The following is an 18,279-nucleotide window of genomic DNA, read 5'->3' as shown; positions in this document are numbered from 1 at the left end:
GGAGGATCACCGTGCTTGGGAAAAATGCGGGTGTGATTTTGTCTTTGCTTTAAACGAGGCACACACATATCACATGGTAACGTGATGTTGTATGCAATTAACACATTTTTACACGGAACCTGTAATGAATTAAATGACTAAAAATGCTCAATTGGCCAATATATATATGCAAGATTATTCAAATATAATTATTATATAAATATAACTAAAATATTAAATGCACAACACTCCTCCTCCTGCTTAGCTTTAAACTCCATCTCAATATAGACTGCATCTACAATCTATATACACAATATATTGTGTAGCACAGCCAGTATGTACAGACATCCACAGCATAGTAACTTTTACATTGTCCCTATCAGTCTTAAAGATTTAATCACTGTGGAGGATTTTTTACTCTTGTGGGATAACGTCTTTCCAGACAAGGAGGATCACTCTGGGACGTGAGACTCATGGCCGTGAATACAATCTCAGGTTCTGGGGCCTCCTCTGTGTTGGCTGTCGGAGTTGACTCTGAGACGGCAGGAAGTGGCTCTGTCAGCTCTGGACTCCTTTCTTCTCCTTTTCTCTCTGGATCCACTTTGATTCCTTTATTTTTCTTTCTCACGTTCCTTCACCCCATCTCTTCTTATTTGTGCACCTTACTGTTGAGAAGATCCATTTAGTTCCCTGGAGTATTCTCTTCATAATCCTTCTATTTATCCCTTTACGATCTCTCCTTCTGGTTTCCACACCCACATCTTCTGATGAATCCTCTGTTTTTGATCTTCATTCACACCTTTCTTTTTGGCCTTCGATTTATCCAGCTGGGCTTTGACGTTCCTCTTGAAGTTCATACACTATCATTAATGCAAACAGAGGAAATTCGGGTTCTTTATACACACAGAAGTCGAACTTTTGCAACCTTCCTGAAGCTTGTTGAACCCTCTTCCAGCTTAAAGCAAAGCCCCATTTCATCAGAGCTTGAGAAGGAGAGGATTTGCAGGCTTTTTCAGTTTTTTAAACGGCCAACCAATTAGGAGCGGAGGAGCTGAAGACAGCCGGTCAGCTAGCACACTATAAAGGAAGTTTCGTCTAGCGAGGCAGCCATCATCACAGCGGCTGTCATCGGAGAGGACTGAGTCAGAGTGGGATGGCTTTGGCTCAACAGGCTTCGGCATGAACAGGTAGAGGTGAGGGTAGGTTCCGGTAAGCTGTTGTTGTTTTTCTCATTCGATTTCTTTTTTAACTAGTAAGTTTAGAGAGAATGCCAGGCAGGATGTTGGAATGCTCCTCTTGCAGCACGTGGTTAGTCAGGGACAACAACACCTGCAAAAGGTGCATCCAGCTGCAGCTCCTAACAAACCGCATCAGGGAACTGGAGCAGGAGCTGGATGACCTCCAGATCATTTGGGAGAATGAGGAGTTTATAGATAGTAGTTTCAGGGAGGTAGCTATGCCAAAGGAGCAGGGCACAGGTAATTGGGTTACCGTCAGGTGAGGGAAGGGGAAAGGGCAGGCAGAGCAGGGCTCCCCTGTGGCCATTTCCCTCAACAAGTATAACGATTTGGATACTGTTGCGGGGGATGACTTACCTAGGACAAGCTGTGGCAGCCGGATCTCTGGCACTGAGTCTGGTTCTGCAGTGCAGAAGGGAGGGTGGAAAAAGAGGAGAGCGGTAGTGATAGGGGACTCTATAGTCAGGGGTACAGACAGTTGGTTCTGTGATTGTGACAGAGACTCCCAGATGGTTTGTTGCCTCCCGGGTGCCAGGGTCAGGGATGTCTCTGATCGCATGCACAGAATTCTGAAGTGGGAGGGTGATCAGCCAGATGTCATGGTAAACATCGGTACCAATGACGTAGGAAGTAAGAGTGAGGAGTTCCTGAAGAGTGAGTACAGAGAGCTTGGTAGGAAGTTAAAAAGCAGGACCTCGAGGGTGGTAATCTCAGGATTACTACCCGTGCCACGTGTCAGTGAGGGTAAGAATAGGATGCTCTGGAGGATGAACACGTGGCTGTGGAACTGGTGTAGGGGGCAGGGTTTCAGATTTCAGGATCATTGGGACCTCTTCTGGGGCAGGTGGGATGTACAAGAGAGACGGGTTACACCTGAACTACAGGGGGACCAATATCCTTGCAGGGAGGTTTGTTAGTGCTATTGGGGGGTATAAACTAGATTTTGCAGGGGGGTGAGAACCAGAGTGCTAGAGCAGTTAGTGGAGCGGGGTGAAAATAAATGATGTTAAATGTTCATGCAAAGTCACAAATATAAGGGTTGTGAGTGGTGGTAATAATCTTCTGAGGTGTGTCTATTTCATGTGAGGTGTATTGTGGGGAAGGCTGACGAGCTGAGGGCATGGATTGACACATGGAATTATGACATTGTAGCCATTAGTGAAACCTGGCTACAGGAGGGGCAGGACTGGCAGCTTAATGTTCCAGGGTTCCTATGTTTCAGACATGATAGAGGCAGAGGGATGAAGGGTGGGTGGGGGGTGGCATTGATCGTCAGGGAAAATGTTACAGCAGTGCTCAGGCAGGACAGATTAGAGAGCTTGTCTACCGAGGCCATATGGGTGGAGCTGAGGAACAGGAAAGGTATGACCACATTAATGGGGCTGTATTATAGACCACCCAATAGTCAGTGAGAATTGGAGGAGCAAATCTGCAGAGAGATAACAGACAACTGCAGGAGACAGAAAGTTGTGATTGTAGGAGATTTTAATTTTCCACATATTGATTGGGACTCCCATACTGTTAAAGGTCTAGATGGGTTAGAGTTTGTAAAATGTGTTCAGGAAAGTTTTCTAAATCAATATATAGAGGTACCAACTAGAGAGGATGCAATATTAGATCTCCTATTAGGAAACGAGTTAGGACAATTGACAGAAGTGTGTATCAGGGAACACTTTGGTTCCAGTAATCATAATACCATTAGTTTCAACTTGATCATGGATAAAGATAGATTTGGTCCTTGGGTTGAGGTTCTAAACTGGAAGAAGGCCAAATTTGAAGAAATGAGAATGGATCTAAAGAGCGTGGATTGGGACAGGTTGTTCTCTGGCAAGGATGTCGTTGGTAAGTGGGAGACCTTCAAAGGAGAAATTTTGAGAGTGCAGAGTTTGTATGTTCCTGTCAGGATTAAAGGCAAAGTGAATAAGAATAAGGAACCTTGGTTTTTGAGGGATATTGGAAATCTGATAAAGAAGAAGAGAGAGATGTATGACTGGTATAGGCAACAAGGAGCAAACAAGCTGCTTCAGGAGTATAAAGAGAGCAAGAAAATACTTAAGAAAGAAATCAGGAGGACTAAAAGAAGACATGAGGTAATTTTGGCAGTCAAGGTGAAGGATAATCCCAAGAGCTTCTACAGGTATATTAAGATCAAAAGGATAGTAAGGGATAAAATTGGTCCTCTTGAAGATCAGAGTGGTCGGCTATGTATGGAACCAAAAGAAATGGGGGAGATCTTAAATGGGTTTTTTGCATCTGTATTTACTAAGGAAACTGGAATGGAATCTATGGAAATAAGGCATACAAGTAGAGAGGTCATGGAACCTATACAGATTGAAGAGGAGGAGGTGCTTGCTATCTTGAGACAAATCGGAGTAGATAAATCCCCAGGACCTGACAGAGTATTCCCTCGGACCTTGAAGGAGACTAGTGTTGAAATTGCAGAGGCCCTGGCAGATATATTTAAAATGTCGGTATCTATGGGTGAGGTGCTGGAGGATTGGAGGATAGCTCATGTTGTTCCATTGTATAAAAAAGGCTCTAAAAGTAATCCGGGAAATTATAGGCCGATAAGTTTGACGTCAGTAGTAGGTAAGTTATTGGAAGGAGTACTAAGAGATAGGATCTACAAGTATTTGGATAGACAGGGACTTATTAGGGAGAGTCAACATGGCTTTGGGCATGGTAGGTCATGTTTAACAAATCTATTAGAGTTTTTCGAGGAGATTACCAGGAAAATGGATGAAGGGAAGGCAGTGGATGTTGTCTACATGGACTTCAGTAAGGCCTTTGACAAGATCCCGAATGGGAGGTTAGTTAGGAAGATTCAGTCACTAGGTATACATGGTGAGGTAGTAAATTAGATTAGGCATTGGCTCAATGGGAGAAGTCAGAGAGTGGTAGTGGAGGATTGCTTCTCTGAGTGGAGGCCTGTGACTAGTGGTGTGCTACAGGGATCAGTGCTGGGTCCATTGTTATTTGTCATCTATATCAATGATCTGGATGATAATGTGGTAAATTGGATCAGCAAATTTGCTGATGATACTAAGATTGGAGGTGTAGTTGGCAGCGATGAAGGTTTTCAAATCCTGTAGAGGGATTTGGACCAGCTGGAAAAATGGGCTGACAAAAGGCAGATGGAGTTTAATGCAGACAAGTGTGAGGTATTGCACTTTGGAAGGACAAACCAAGGTAGAACATACAAGGTAAATGGTAGGACACTGAGGAGTGCAGTAGAACAGAGGGATCAGGGAATACAGATACATAATTCCCTAATAGTGGCGGCACAGGTAGGTAGGGTCATAAAAACAGCTTTTGACACATTGGCCTTTATAAATCAAAGTATTGAGTATAAGAATTGAAATGTTATGGTGAGGTTGTATAAGACATTAGTGAGGCCAAATTTGGAGTATTGTGTGCAGTTTTGGTCACCTAATTATAGGAAGGACATTAATAAGGTTGAAAGAGTGCAGAGAAGGTTTACAAGGATGTTGCCGGGACTTGAGAAACTGAGCTACAGAGAAAGGTTAAATAGGTTAGGACTTTATTCCCTGGAACATCGAAGAATGAGAGGAGACTTGATAGGGGTATATAAAATTATGATGGGTATAGATAGAGTAAGTGCAAGCAGGCTTTTTCCACTGAGGCTAGGGGAGAAAAAAAAAACAGAGGACATGGGTTAAGGGTGAAGGGGAAAAATTTAAAAGGAACATTGAGGGGGGGTCTTCTTCACACAGAGAGTGGTGGGAATGTGGAATGAGCTGCCAGTTGAAGTGGTAAATGCAGGCTCACTTTTAAAATTTAATAAAAACTTGGACAGGTACATGGATGAGAGGTGTATGGAGGGCTATGGGCCAGGTGCAGGTCAGTGGGACTAGGCAGAAAAATGGTTCGGCACAGCCAAGAAGGGCCGAAAGGTCTGTTTCTGTGCTGTAATGTTCTATGGTTCTATGTAACTGTCTGAGAGACACATCAGAAGCTTTTTCAGAATGTTGCCTACAAAATCAGTTGCATTTTTGCCTCTTCCCCAGGGCACCACTGCTCAGTACAAGAGGACATGGCTTTAAGTTAAGGGGAGGGAAGTTCAAGGGGGATATTAGAGGAAGGTTTTTCACTCAGAGTGATTGGTGCATGGAATGCACTGCCTGAGTTAATGGTGGAGGCAGACACACCAGTGAAGTTTAAGAGACTACTAGACAGGTATATGGAGGAATTTAAGGTGGGGGGGTTATATGTGAGGCAGGGTTTGAGGGTCAGCACAACATTGTGGGCTGAAGGGCCTGTAATGTGCTGTACTATGTTCTATGTTCTATTTGGATATTTGGACCAGTGCTTTAATCACTTTTCTGCTTCCTCTGAGCTGCATGGTCCTTTCTTGGTCCAATATGCTTTGCAACCAGAGGCACAGAGATTGTTTCAGTCCCTGTTTGTCCTCCTTTGGGCATGGTGATTGTTATGGAGACAGTTGTGGCATCAACCGGTACCTTTCTGAATTCACTTTCAGATGACCTCACTGCAGGAGATGTGGCATGCAAATGGCAAGTGGATTTCCAATCAAGTTGTGGTTGTCTCAGCCAATCACGACCCAACAATGCTGGTTTGTCTTCCACCAAGTGAAGCACTGGGAGGGCAGCACCGACTCCATCCTGGATGCCGAACCACACCGCCCCCTGGTGGAGCACACGAGCTTCGACTGTTCTCACCGCTTTCCAGGCGGCAGCAGACAGGCAACGGCTCGTCCTCCCTACGACCGTGGCCGTGCAGCCCCCCTGCCATCCACTCCTGCCCTCAGCCAATAGATCAGCGAATCAAACTTGCAGCCTACCAGATTAACAATGTCAAAAAGGATCTTGCAATCACAGGAAAAGTGACCATGAATCACGTTCACAACTAGACGGTAAGCCTCCAACAACTCAGGCAGCAGCATGATGTGCAGCTCTTTCACCTTCTCCACCAATGAGCAACTCGCTGATGGTGTGGACATGCATGGTGTAGACAAGTTGTTAATGTGCAGCAGGATCTTGTGATCTTTAGAAGTAGTGTGTATAAAAATTATTCACCCCTCACAGGAGTTTTCATGTTTTATTGTTTTACAACACTGGATTACAGTGGATTTAATTTGGCTTTTTCGACTGATCAACAGAAAAAAGACTTTTTTGTGTCAAAGTGAAACAGATTTCTACAAAGTAATTTAAATTAATATAAGACACAAAATATTTGATTGCACAAGTATTCACCCCTCCCCCCATTTAATGACACACCAAATCATCACCGGTGCAGCCTATTGGTTTTAGAAGTCACATAACTAGTTAAATGGAGATGAGTGTGTGCAGTCAAGGTGTTTCAATTGATTGTAGTAAAAATACACCTGTATCTGGAAGGTCCAACTGCTGGAGAGTCCGTGTCCTGGCAAAAATGACACCATGAAGACAAAAGAACACTCCAAGCAATTCTGTGAAAAGGTTGTTGAAAAGCACAAGTCAGGAGATGGATGCAAGAAAATTTCCAAGTCATTGAATATCCCTTGGAATATAGTTAAATCCATCATCAAGAAATGGAATGAAGGCTTGTGGGAGATTCTGAAGTCAGCTGGAAGAAGGTTCTACTGTCTGATAAAACCAAAATTGAGCTTTTTGGCCATCACTAGGTTTGGTGTAAGCCAAACACTGCACATCATCAAAAACACACCATCCTTACCGTGAAGTATTGTGGTGGCTGTGGGGATGCTTCGCTGCAGCAGGCCCTGATAGGGGGTAAAATAAATGTAGCAAATACAGGGAAATCCTGGAGGAAAACCGGATGCAGTCTGCAAGAGAACTATGACTTGGGAGAAGATTGGTTTTTAGCAAGAAAATGACCCCAAGCATAAAGCTGAAGCTACACAGGAATGGCTTAAAAACAACAAAGTCAATGTCCTGGAGTGGTGGCCAAGTCAGGGTCTGGATCTCAATGCAATTGAAAATTTGTGGCTGGACTTGAAAAGGGCTGTTCACTCATGATCCCCATGTAATCTGACAGAGCTTGAGCAGTTCTGTAAAGGAGAATGGGGAGAAATTGCAGTGTCCAGATGTGCAAAGCTGATGGAGACCTTTTTACACAGACTCAAGGCTGTAATTGCTGCCAGAGGTGCATCTACTAAATACTGACTTGAAAGGGGTGCAATCAACTATTTTGTGTTTTATTTATATCATTTTGTTTTCACTTTGACATGTTTTTTTTAGTTGATCAGTGTAAAATTAAGTCCACTGAGGTTCAATATTGTAAAATAATAAAACATGAAAACTTTCAGAGGGAGGGTGAATACTTTCTATAGGCACTGTATGTTTACACAGGACAGTAGCAGCTTTTGTTGACCCTGTAGAAGTTGTTGCAAACAAACATGCCACCATCTTACCAGAACATTTTCACATTATATGTCAATGATTTGGATGATGGAATTGATGGCTTTGTAGATGACACAAATATAGGTGGAGGGGCAGGTAGTGTTGAGGAAGCAGAGTGTCTGCAGAGGTAATGGACAGATTAGGATAATGGGCAAAGAAGTGGCAGATGGAATACAGTGTAAGGGAGTGTATGGTCAGGCATTTTGGTAGAAGGAATAAAGGTGTAGACTATTTTCTAAATGGGGAGAAAATCCAGACATGAGAGGTGCAAAGGCACTTGGGAGTCCTTGTGTAGGATTCCTTAAAAGTTTACTTGCATGTTGAGCTGGTAATAAGGAAGGCAAGTACAAGTTAGTGTTCGTTTCGAGAGGACGAGAATATAAAATGGATAATCACGATGGATATTCATTTTCCAGGGGCCAGGAGGCCTATTGCTGACCCTAGATGTCCAACACAGTGGCACGACCTCTCCAGTGGGTCAGAATTGTTGGTGACAAAGTTGAACTTCAAAGAAATATTCTTTGGTCAGCTTTTTGTTGTAAACAAGAACTGGTCTTCAGTTCCCAATTTAAACTGGAAGCAGTAATCAGTCTGAAGCTAAAAGCACAGCTTTGCAAACAGTAGTGTTACAGAACGGTTGGCAACCCACAGAGGGGAGCTGCAGCTGAGAGATGGGAGGGGGATCCATCACTCAGCAGTGGGTATTGACAGCTGGATCTCACCGCAGAGACTAGACAGGGAAGTTGCTAGTCCTTGGAGAATAGGTTGGTACAATATAACCTCCGATAGTGAGTATACCAGTAGGTACCTATATTGGATAGGATGTGAAATCTTATTTTGAGTTTAGGGTTTGTGGACAGTGAACCCAATACCATCACAGGATGTAATGCTGAGGCTTTATAAGGCATTGGTCAGACCATTCTTGGAATATGGTGAACAGTTTTGGCACCTTATCTAAGAAAGGATGTGCTGGCATTGGAGAGGGTCCAGAGGAGGTTCATAAGAATGAACCCAGTAATGAAAGGGTTAATGTACGATGAGTGTTTGATGGCTCTGGGCCTGTACTGACTGGAGTTTAGACTGAGGGGGAATCTGACTGAAATGTATTATATATTGAAAGGCCACGATAGAGTGGATGTGGAGAGGATGTTTCCTGGAGATGAGGAGTCTAGGACCAGAGGGCATAGCCTCAGAATAGAAGGACATCCCTTTAGAACAGAGATGAAGAGGAATTTCTTTAACCAGTGTGGTGAAACTGTGGAATTTGTTGCTACACACGGCTGTGGAGGCTAAGTCATTGGATATTATTAAAGCTTGGATTGATAGGTTCTTGATTACTAAGGGCATCAAAGCTTATGGGGAGACGACAGGAGAGTGGGGTTGAGAGGGATAATAAATCACCCATAATGGAATGGTGGAGCAGGTTTAATGGGGTGAATAGCCTAATTCTGTTCCTATATCTTATGGTCTTGTGTGTTGATTTAATGATGGGAACTGAGAGTGAGCTGAATTTTCACTGAAGACCACACACAGACACACACACAGAGTAATAACCACACACAAGATCATTTTTGTTTTGATGCTAATTTACTCAGCTGAAAAACAGCAGTGTTACAGTTTAATCCCAGTCACATGTGGCACAGTACATTCTGTGAGCTTTCCAAAGCCTGGTGTAACAAACAATGTGACACAGAGAGAGAGAGAGAGAGAGAGAGAGAGAGAGAGAGAGAGAGAGAGACTAATAATTCCCATCAGCACAAACAAAGTCCAGGGCAGGATCACCTTCCACCACAGGGATTTCCCCAGAGTCCATGTCTGCCCATCACCATCACCACCCCTGCCCCAGACACTTCATTGTCTGCCTGTGGGTGTCAGGGTGAGGGCAGAAAATGTCCCTGCCACTGCTCTGTGCTGGTGCACCTTTTAACCGGGATGAACTATTCCCAGTGGGATCTGAGGAAGGGGCCAGCAGAAAGGATGAGGAGAGGAGTCTGGTTAAAGAGGGAGGGCTCGTCTGTCCTGAGCAGTTGTTGTAATTTCCTCGTGTTAAATGAGGCTCAGTGAGTGGGATAGTACTCTGGAGTTTACATCTGATCCCTGTAAACATCCTTCATTGCTCTCTGCACCCCATCCAACTCCCAACGTGTGACAGAGAATGAGCGAGACTCTTCTACACTGAGTCTGAAGCCATTCTCCAGTCAGTGAGGGTCGATGAGCAACTGGAAGGACTCACTGAGTGGTCCCTTACCCAGACATGAACAGCCCTTTATTCGAGAATCAACTTCACTATATCTACTGATCATCTGATTTAGAGAGAAAAGATCGGAATGAAAGGTCATATTCAGTAAGATTGCCTTGGGGAGAAAGTGCTCCCTGTGAACTTTTGTATCCTTTTGTAGCCAAGGCACTAAAATATGCAGTCATTATTGTCCTTGATTGTCACCGTCCCTCTTGATACGTAGGAAGTTGTTCCCCAGTTGATGATGTTGCCTCCGGTAAAGAAACATCCCTCATTTGCTGTCTCAATCTTACTGGGTTCGAGCACACAATTCCACATGTTAACATCAGTTATCTCCCCAACAAATGACTGTTGTATGTCAAAACCTCCACCAGGCCTGTCCTGCTCCTGACCAAGAATAAACTGACCAGAACCTTTCACAACCCTACCCTTCCCACCAATCTTCTGTAGAGAGCGTTTCCCATTTACCCAGATGGTAACCAAACCCTCTCTAGACTCCCAGGTTACACAGATGTGTCTCAGCAAGGCATCCATCTTTGGAAGGGAAAACACTGCAATCTCATTGTATATATACAGGGTGATGTGTCCATTAGCTGTGTACCAAATCAACAGTTCATTGTCATGGCCTGACGTTGCATAGGAGAATAAACTGTAACTGCGGGTCAATTCAGAGGCTGCCCTGAGGCAGACAGTAAAGGCGGTCAAATCGGTGAAAGACGATGGGAAAACTCTGACATAGCTGTTGCTTGTTTCCTTTTCAAATATCAGCGATTTCCCTCCCAGACCTGTAAAACATAAAGAGTTAGATGTGGTTAAGTCACAGTTTGAAATATCACCAATGATCTGTGTTTGTGAGGTGGGGCACTGCAGTAACTGGTGACCAGTATTCAGGACGACAAATCCCTTTACTCAGAGCAGGAGTTTGTGACGTGTACCTGGCAGGAGTTTGTGATGTGTACTCGACTGGAGTTTGTGGCGTGTACTCGACTGGAGTTTGTGGCCAGAGTAGACACAAGTAATTCTACAGATGCTGGAAATCTTGAGCAACACACAGAAAATGTTGGAGGAATTCTGCAGGTCAGGCACCATTTTGACCTGAAGAAGGGTCTCAGCCAGAAAGGTTCATTTTCCTCCATTGATGCTGCCTGACCTGTTCAGTTTCTCTGGATTTTTGTGCATGATAGACAAAGCGCTGGACTCCCCTTTAGGGACTCACAGAGGTATGGAGTTATGTGAATATACTACAGGTGCAAGCAGTCGAGTTTAAACAAGAGCCAGTCTTCAATTCTTCATATAAATTGCAAGCACTAATTGATCTGAAGTCAAAAGAACAGCTTTTATAAAGAGTACTGTCTATAGGGCACACACTGCGTCCCACACCAGGGGGCTGGTTGCACAAGGGATATAGTTTGCAAAGTGGAGTGACCATGAGATGTTCTTGTCTGCATCAACCAAACAGAAGACAATGGAGGGATGTGAAATGGTCTTCATCAAGCCGGCCAACACTCTTTAAGCGATTTTGCACCATTGTGACTGAGTTCAACACCATCAATCCCTCAGTACTGACCAACAAGCAGCCTATGGTCAGACAATAGCCAGCCCAGAATCTTGCCAACCCCTGCCAGCCATTTACACTGATTACTACAATCCATAAACCCTTCACCTCGGAGAGAAGCAGAGCCTTGGGTCTGAGCTGTCTTCACTTTCATAGAACAGAGAACAGTACAGATCTGGATAGGCCATTCAGCCCACATTGGTATGCTAATCTTGATTATAATTCACACTAAATATTCTCCTCCTATTAGACCTTCTTCCCTTTTTAGATCTCTGCCTCCAGCCATGGCCTGAGAGGACACAGCTATAACACCATCTCCTTTACCCCAATGTCTGTTCCAGCAGTCCCTAGCTAGGTGTCCCAGTCATTAGCACACAAGGCAAGTTCTCCATCACAGTCCTGAACAGTTGTCCCTGGAACATAAAATGCTCACAGTCCTAAATGTCACTGGTGTTTCTTTTAGGGGATTGTTCCATTAGCACCCAAGTCCCAATTTGCTTTATATGTCAGGGATTATTCTGGAATTATGAATTTATGTGAATATTGCAGATATTAGTTCCAGATAGAAACCGTCTAGAGTTCTTAATGTCAATTGCAAGCAGTAATCAGTCTGGAGTTAAAAGGACAACTTTTCAAACAACATTGTCTACAAAGTATAGGTTTCTGGCCACAGCAGGGGCTGGATGCTAAGTATAGTTTCCAAAGTGAAGTGACTGAGACATTGTCATCTCCATCAGGCAAATGTAAAACAATTGGGTTATGTTCATCTGCCTGTGTCAAACCTGGCAACATTATGGTTTATTATTACATTATTTTGTACCATTGTGATTGAGTTCAAGATGGTAGACCAGACTGATGGTGTCACTTAGCACAACAAACACGGCCACAGGTATAGCTCATCATTCAATAGTTGGCATAGCTGTGTACTCAGAGAAGCCCTTGACAACATTCATTTTGGGTGTCTGGGATTTCTGTCTCCAGAAGTTTTTACACCATCTGTGTGAACTAATTTGTCCCAGCAAAGATATTTGAGCATTTAGGGGAGTATCCCACTGTAATACACAATTGAAATGAGTCATTATCAACCCAAAATATTGAAGTAAACAATGTCATTGTAACTCCTGAAATCGTATTGAATCACGTGCTGTTACCTTTGACTTAAGGGTATATAAAGCTGATGTATCTATACATTGAGTCAGACTCCAGGAGAGTGCCTGGTTGTTGTGATGAATACTGACCCTTTCAGTGTTTTTCCAGTGACTCAGGTCACAGTCACAACAGTATACATGGATCAGATTCCATAAAGCCATGGCACACACTTCGGGGAAGTCAGTCTGGCACCCGACACAGTAAAAGCTTAGACGATCTACCAGTCGCTTCAGAGGATGAAGGAGGTCACTCAGGGATGACAGCTGGGTGTTGGAGAAATACTGCGGAGCAGGGGTTTCAGATCAACTCTCACAGGCTCACATCGGGAAACAAATACACAGTACCCAGGGCACGGAATCTCACAGAGAGTGAATGAATTACCAATAACAGATGTTCAACTATCAATTGTATGCCCCATCCTGTCAGTGTTAGGGGAGTGAGGAAGATAATGTGGCTATTTAATTCCTACTGTAATTTCATACCAGGGTTATTAGACCCAGTGGCTCTCTTACAGGTTTTAATCAAAGGAGTGAAACCCCGTCCGGAGGAAGTAACGTGGGGCTGTGTGAGGAGAAGACTTTTAAGGATGCCAAGGGTCTCAGCCCAAAATGTCAACTGTACCTTTTCCATGGACGCTGCCTGGCCTGCTGAGTTCCTCCAGTAATTTGTGTGTGTCACCGGGAGGCTCAGAGAGTTCATTCATTTAGATACACCCCAAACCATCGAGTCAACAATGATTGAAAGGACTGTCATAGCTGTCTGTTGAATTAAATAACCCAGTGGTCTTTTGTCCACATAGTAACTCCTGGCAGTCATACCCAAATGTCCTAAAGTTACACAGAGACTGAATACCAGGTGAAGATAATGTCATGTATACCACGGAAATTTTGACGTTTTGGGAATGTTCTCCCCAATTATCCTTTAATAGCCTGGGATGGGGAAGTCTGGGTGGGAAAGGCATCATCACAAGTAGCAGTGGGAGCAGATTCCATCTGATGGTGCAATAGGGAGCTGAGTCTAGAACTGAAAGCGATAATGAAGGGAACACAACAGGGGTGGTCTCTAATGGCATGGATGTAAGGACCTCAGAGGGGTGTATGAGGTGTGCAGGGAGGGGTAACACTTCTGGTGAAGGGGCTCACTCTCCATTGCCCCACCAGACACTCGGTTCACAGCTGTGGCACCAAGTAGCTCTTTGCATGCCACAGCAGCAACTCTCCGGTACACCATTTCAACAGGCCGGTAAACCAGGTGAGACTAGCCGGCAGGAACCTTTAACAAGGTTCCACACGGAAAGTTCAATCGTTAGGTATTAATATTGAAGTAATAAAATGGATTCAACAGTGGCTGGATAGGAGATGCTAGAGAGTAGTGGTGGATAACTGTTTGTCAGGTTGGACACTGGTGACTAATGGTGTGCCTCAGGGATCTGTACTGGGTCTAGTGTTGTTTGTCATATACATTAATGAGCTGGATGATGGGGAGGTAAATTGGATTAGTAAGTATGCAGATGATACTAAGGTAGGTGGCGTTGTGGATAATGAAGTAGGTTTTCAAAGCTTGCAGAAAGATTTAGGCCGGTTAGAAGAGTGGGCAGAACGATGGCAGATGGAATTTAATGCTGATAAGTGTGAGGTGCTACATTTTGGTAGGAATAATCAAAATAGGACATACATGGTATGAGGAATGCAGTAGAACAGAGTGATCTAGGAATAATGGTGCATAGTTCCCTGAAGGTGGAATCACATGTGGATAGGGTGGTGAAGAAAGCTTTTGGTATGCTGGTCTTTATAAATCAGAGTATTGAGTATAGGAGTTGGGATGTAATGTTAAAATTGTACAAGGCATTGGTGAGGCCAAATTTGGAGTATTATGTACAGTTCTGGTCACTGAATTATAGGAAAGATGTCAACAAAATAGAGAGAGTACAAAAGAGATTTACTAGAATGTAACCTGGGTTTCAGCATCTAAGTTACAGAGAAAGGTTGAACAAGTTAGGTCTTTATTCTTTTGAGCGTAGAAGGTTGAGGAGGGACTTGATAGAGGTATTTAAAATTATAAGGGGGATAGATAAAGTTGACGTTGATAGGCTTTTTCCATTGAGAGTAGGGGAGATTCAAACAAGAGGACATGAGTTGAGAGTTAAGGGGCAAAAGTTTAGGGGTAACGTGAGGGGGAACTTCTTTACTCAGAGAGTGGTAGCTGTGTGGAACGAGCTTCCAGTAGAAGTGGTAGAGGCAGGTTCGGTATTGTCATTTAAAAAAAAATTGGATAGGTATATGGACAGGAAAGGAATGGAGGGTTATGGGCTGAGTGCAGGTCGGTGGGACTAGGTGAGAGTAAGCGTTTGGCACGGACTAGAAGGGCCGAGATGGCCTGTTTCCATGCTGTAATTGTTATATGTTATATAGGAACGCCTTCCGCTGGCAATGACTCTGACCCAGTGATGGTGGAGGAAGCCCAAAGGGGACTGTGGGGTCTGGGAGCTGAGGGTGCTCACAAGTATTCACTTCCCTTCTCCTTCCGGGTGGCAGAGTCATTTGTAAATTGATAAATTAGCTTCTACTGTCACATGTACTGAGCTTCACTGTGTTTTATACTGTCCCTACATAGCAATTCATCAGTTCAGTATATTGAGGTAGAACAAGGTCAAACAATAACACAATGCAGAATAAAGTATAACAGTTACAGAGAGAGTGCAGTACAGGTAACAATTAGACACTCAAGGGCCACGATGATGGACATTGTAAAGTCAGGAGTCTGTTGTATTATGGTAGGGAACTGTTTGATAGTCTTATCACAGCGGGATAGAAGCTGTCCTTGAGCCTGGTGGTACGTGCTCTTGGGCTTTTATATCTTCTGCCTGACGGGACAGGGGAAGAGAGAATGTCTGTGGTGGGAGAGGGGTAGAAAGAATGTCTGGGGTGGGAGAGGGGAAGAGAGAATGTCTGTGGTGGGAGAGGGGTAGGGAGAATGTCTGGGGTGGGAGAGGGGAAGAGAGAATGTCTGGGGTGGGAGAGGGGAAGAGAGAATGTCTGGGGTGGGAGAGGGGTAGAGAGCATGTCTGGGGTGGGAGAGGGGAAGAGAGAATGTCTGGGGTGGGAGGGGGTAGAGAGAACGTCTGGAATGGGAGAGGGGTAGAGAGAATGTCTGGGGTGGGAGAGGGGAAGAGAGAATGTCCGGGGTGGGAGAGGGGAAGAGAGAATGTCTGGGGTGGGAGAGGGGTAGAGAGAATGTCTGGGGTGGGAGAGTAACACTCCACCATTTTAAAGACTTGTGAGATAGACTCTCTTCTTACACAGACTGTTTGATACCAGGAATGCACTGTGGGGGGATTTAGTGGAAACACACACAATAGCAAAGCTAAGAGGCATTCAGACCGACACATCAACAGGCAGGGAGTAGAGACATACACATCCTCCACAGGCAGATGTGATCAGTTTAGATCAGCCGTGGATCTGATGAAGGGCCGATTACTGCACTGTACTGTTCTATGTACCATCCATTTATCAATCTGAAGAAACAGGTTCTGACCAGAAGGTTTGAAGACAATTAAGTGCCTGTTTCAGCATTTGATCAGGATACAATACATCTTCTCTCAAATTACCAAATAACATTTCCTGCTGATGAGTTTATCCAGAACACTGGTTCACACCCACCAAGGGTTTGAAATGTGTGTGTCCCATTCCTGTAGTATCTAACCGGCTGGGGGAGAACCTGGAATCTCAGGACCCCAAGATGAGGTCAGACTGGGAATGGAATCTGGGATCTGCTGCCCCACATGGGGAGAAGCCTGGAGAATGGGGTTGAGAGGGGTAATAAATCAGCCATGATGGAGTAACAGAGCAGAATGGGTGTGCTGAATGGTTTAATTCTGCTCCAATGTCTCGTGATCCTCAGTACCACTGTGCTAAGATGCACCTTGAATGGTGTTTGCACACAGGAATATTTTATATCAGAACAAGTACATACCTGCACTGTCAGATCCCGGCAGGTAAATGCAGACCATGAACACAATGGGGATGAAGTAATTCATCCTGTCTCCAGCCTGTTAAAACAAAGCATCCCCAATTAACTCCCATTCGTGTGTGTCAGCAACACCCAGATAGTCCCTCTGGTACTCACAGTGATCCGTCTCCAACGGGCCAGCCTCACCTCAGGTGCATCCAGTACCCTGGGCACGAACGGCTGGAATTTATATTCTGCTGAGCTCGGTCAGTCAACTGTAGGGAGGAACTGAGGGGCGGAGCAAACTCTGCTGCCGTTCAATACTCAGAGAACTGGCTCTGGCCTCAGTGTTTACATCAGCACGACGTTATCAGTCAGCACCTGAGAATGAGGGAGGTGCTGAATTCCATACTCCCCCAAAGACAGGATTTCCCCCCACTCCACCAACCCTATCCCCTGACTCCATCTGGCAGCACATCACAGATTCTGCTCACTCACTCCTGATCTTAGCCTTTCCCTTTCATCTTCAGTCCTTAACCTGGTTGATTCACTGCCCGTGAATCAGTAGTGATGGGCTGGGACACCATTCTCATTTCCTCACCTGTTGCATGTCCTTTGATCAGATCACCTCCCACATATCTCCAGTGAGAGTGAAAAGGCCACATTTCTCCTGACACTCAGAAGGCTGCTCTCTGTTCTGCCTCAACACTTGAACACGAGCAGTCGAGCTCCAGCCTCACAGCTGCAAACACCCTGGTTTGATGCCACCCTCCAATACAGTCTGTGTAGTTTGCACATTGTCATTGTGAATGATTGGTTTCTGCTCAACATCCCAAAGGCAAAATGATGGGTTAGTTGTCTGCTGTATACAGGTGGGTACTGGAGTTTCTCCCCAACAACAGAGGTCCTAATGCCAGACTCTGTGCATCTTGGAGCCTGGTCAATACTCCCTCTCTATCACCATCTGTTTGAATACAAGTCTGGGGACTGGTGAACAAATCTTGCTTGTTTTACACCTTTCTACATAGTCATCACCTGTTTCCCGAGTTCAGCTGATACTGTGCAGTTGGGTAAAACGAGACAAGTTTCAGAGTGAAGTACATAAGAAATGGGATCAGCAGTCAGCCATCCGGCCCATTCAGCCTGCCCCGCCATTCAATAAGATCATGGCTGATCTGTCCGTAAACTCAGCTCCATCTACCTGCCTTTTCCCCATAACCCTTACTTTCCTCTACTATATAAAAATCTATCCTACTGTGTCTTAAATATATTTAGTGAAGAAGCCTCAACTGCTTCCCTGGGCAGAGAATTCCACAGATTCACCACTCTCTGGGAAAAACAGTTTCTCCTCATCTCCATCCTAAATCTTCTCCCCTAAATCTTGAGGCAATGTCCCCTAGTTGTAGTCTCACCTATCAATGGAAACAACATTCCTACTTCTATCTTATCTATCCCTTTCAAAATTTTGCATGTTTCTACAAGATCCCCTTTCGTTCTTCTGAATTCCAGAGAGTATAGTCCCAGGCGACTCAATCTCGTCTCATAAGTTAACCCCTCCATCTCTGGAACCAACCTGGTGAACCATCTCTGCACTGCTTCCAAAGCCAGTATATCCTTCCTCAAGTACAACAGGATCTCTATTCAGTGGTGAAAATACCAGCCCTCCCAGTTGTACAACTTATTGCCAGGAATGCAGAAGCTTACAAGAGATGAAATATTACAAAATTAGCTAACAAGACATTGCCTTTTTTTAATTCAGTGAAATAAATATAAAACATCTGAATAGGGATT

General features: G+C 44.4%; 1 protein-coding gene across 1 annotated transcript; it reads right to left on the bottom strand.

Moving 5' to 3' along the window:
• Window positions 1-9,181: 9,181 nt before the first annotated feature.
• On the bottom strand, window positions 9,182-16,756 carry LOC140719651 (mucosal pentraxin-like). Its single transcript, XM_073034414.1, has 3 exons — window positions 16,666-16,756; window positions 16,513-16,588; window positions 9,182-10,621 (listed from the first exon to the last, which is right to left on the bottom strand). Exons 2-3 carry the CDS (start codon window positions 16,574-16,576, stop codon window positions 10,005-10,007), a joined length of 681 nt encoding a protein of 226 aa, XP_072890515.1. The 5' UTR covers window positions 16,577-16,588; window positions 16,666-16,756; the 3' UTR covers window positions 9,182-10,004.
• Between the last annotated feature and the right edge of the window lie 1,523 nt (window positions 16,757-18,279).

This window comes from Hemitrygon akajei, chromosome 32, assembly GCF_048418815.1.
Source record: "Hemitrygon akajei chromosome 32, sHemAka1.3, whole genome shotgun sequence".
Taxonomy (NCBI): domain Eukaryota; kingdom Metazoa; phylum Chordata; class Chondrichthyes; order Myliobatiformes; family Dasyatidae; genus Hemitrygon; species Hemitrygon akajei.
This window is presented reverse-complemented; position numbering and strand designations above follow the sequence as displayed.

Excerpts from the sequence above, each read along its gene's own strand:
- LOC140719651 (XM_073034414.1), bottom strand. The coding sequence starts at position 16,576 with ATGAATTACTTCATCCCCATTGTGTTCATGGTCTGCATTTACCTGCCG. Across the intron at positions 10,622-16,512 it reads GCCGGGATCTGACAGTGCAG|GTCTGGGAGGGAAATCGCTG; the intron begins GTATGTACTTGT and ends TATGTTTTACAG.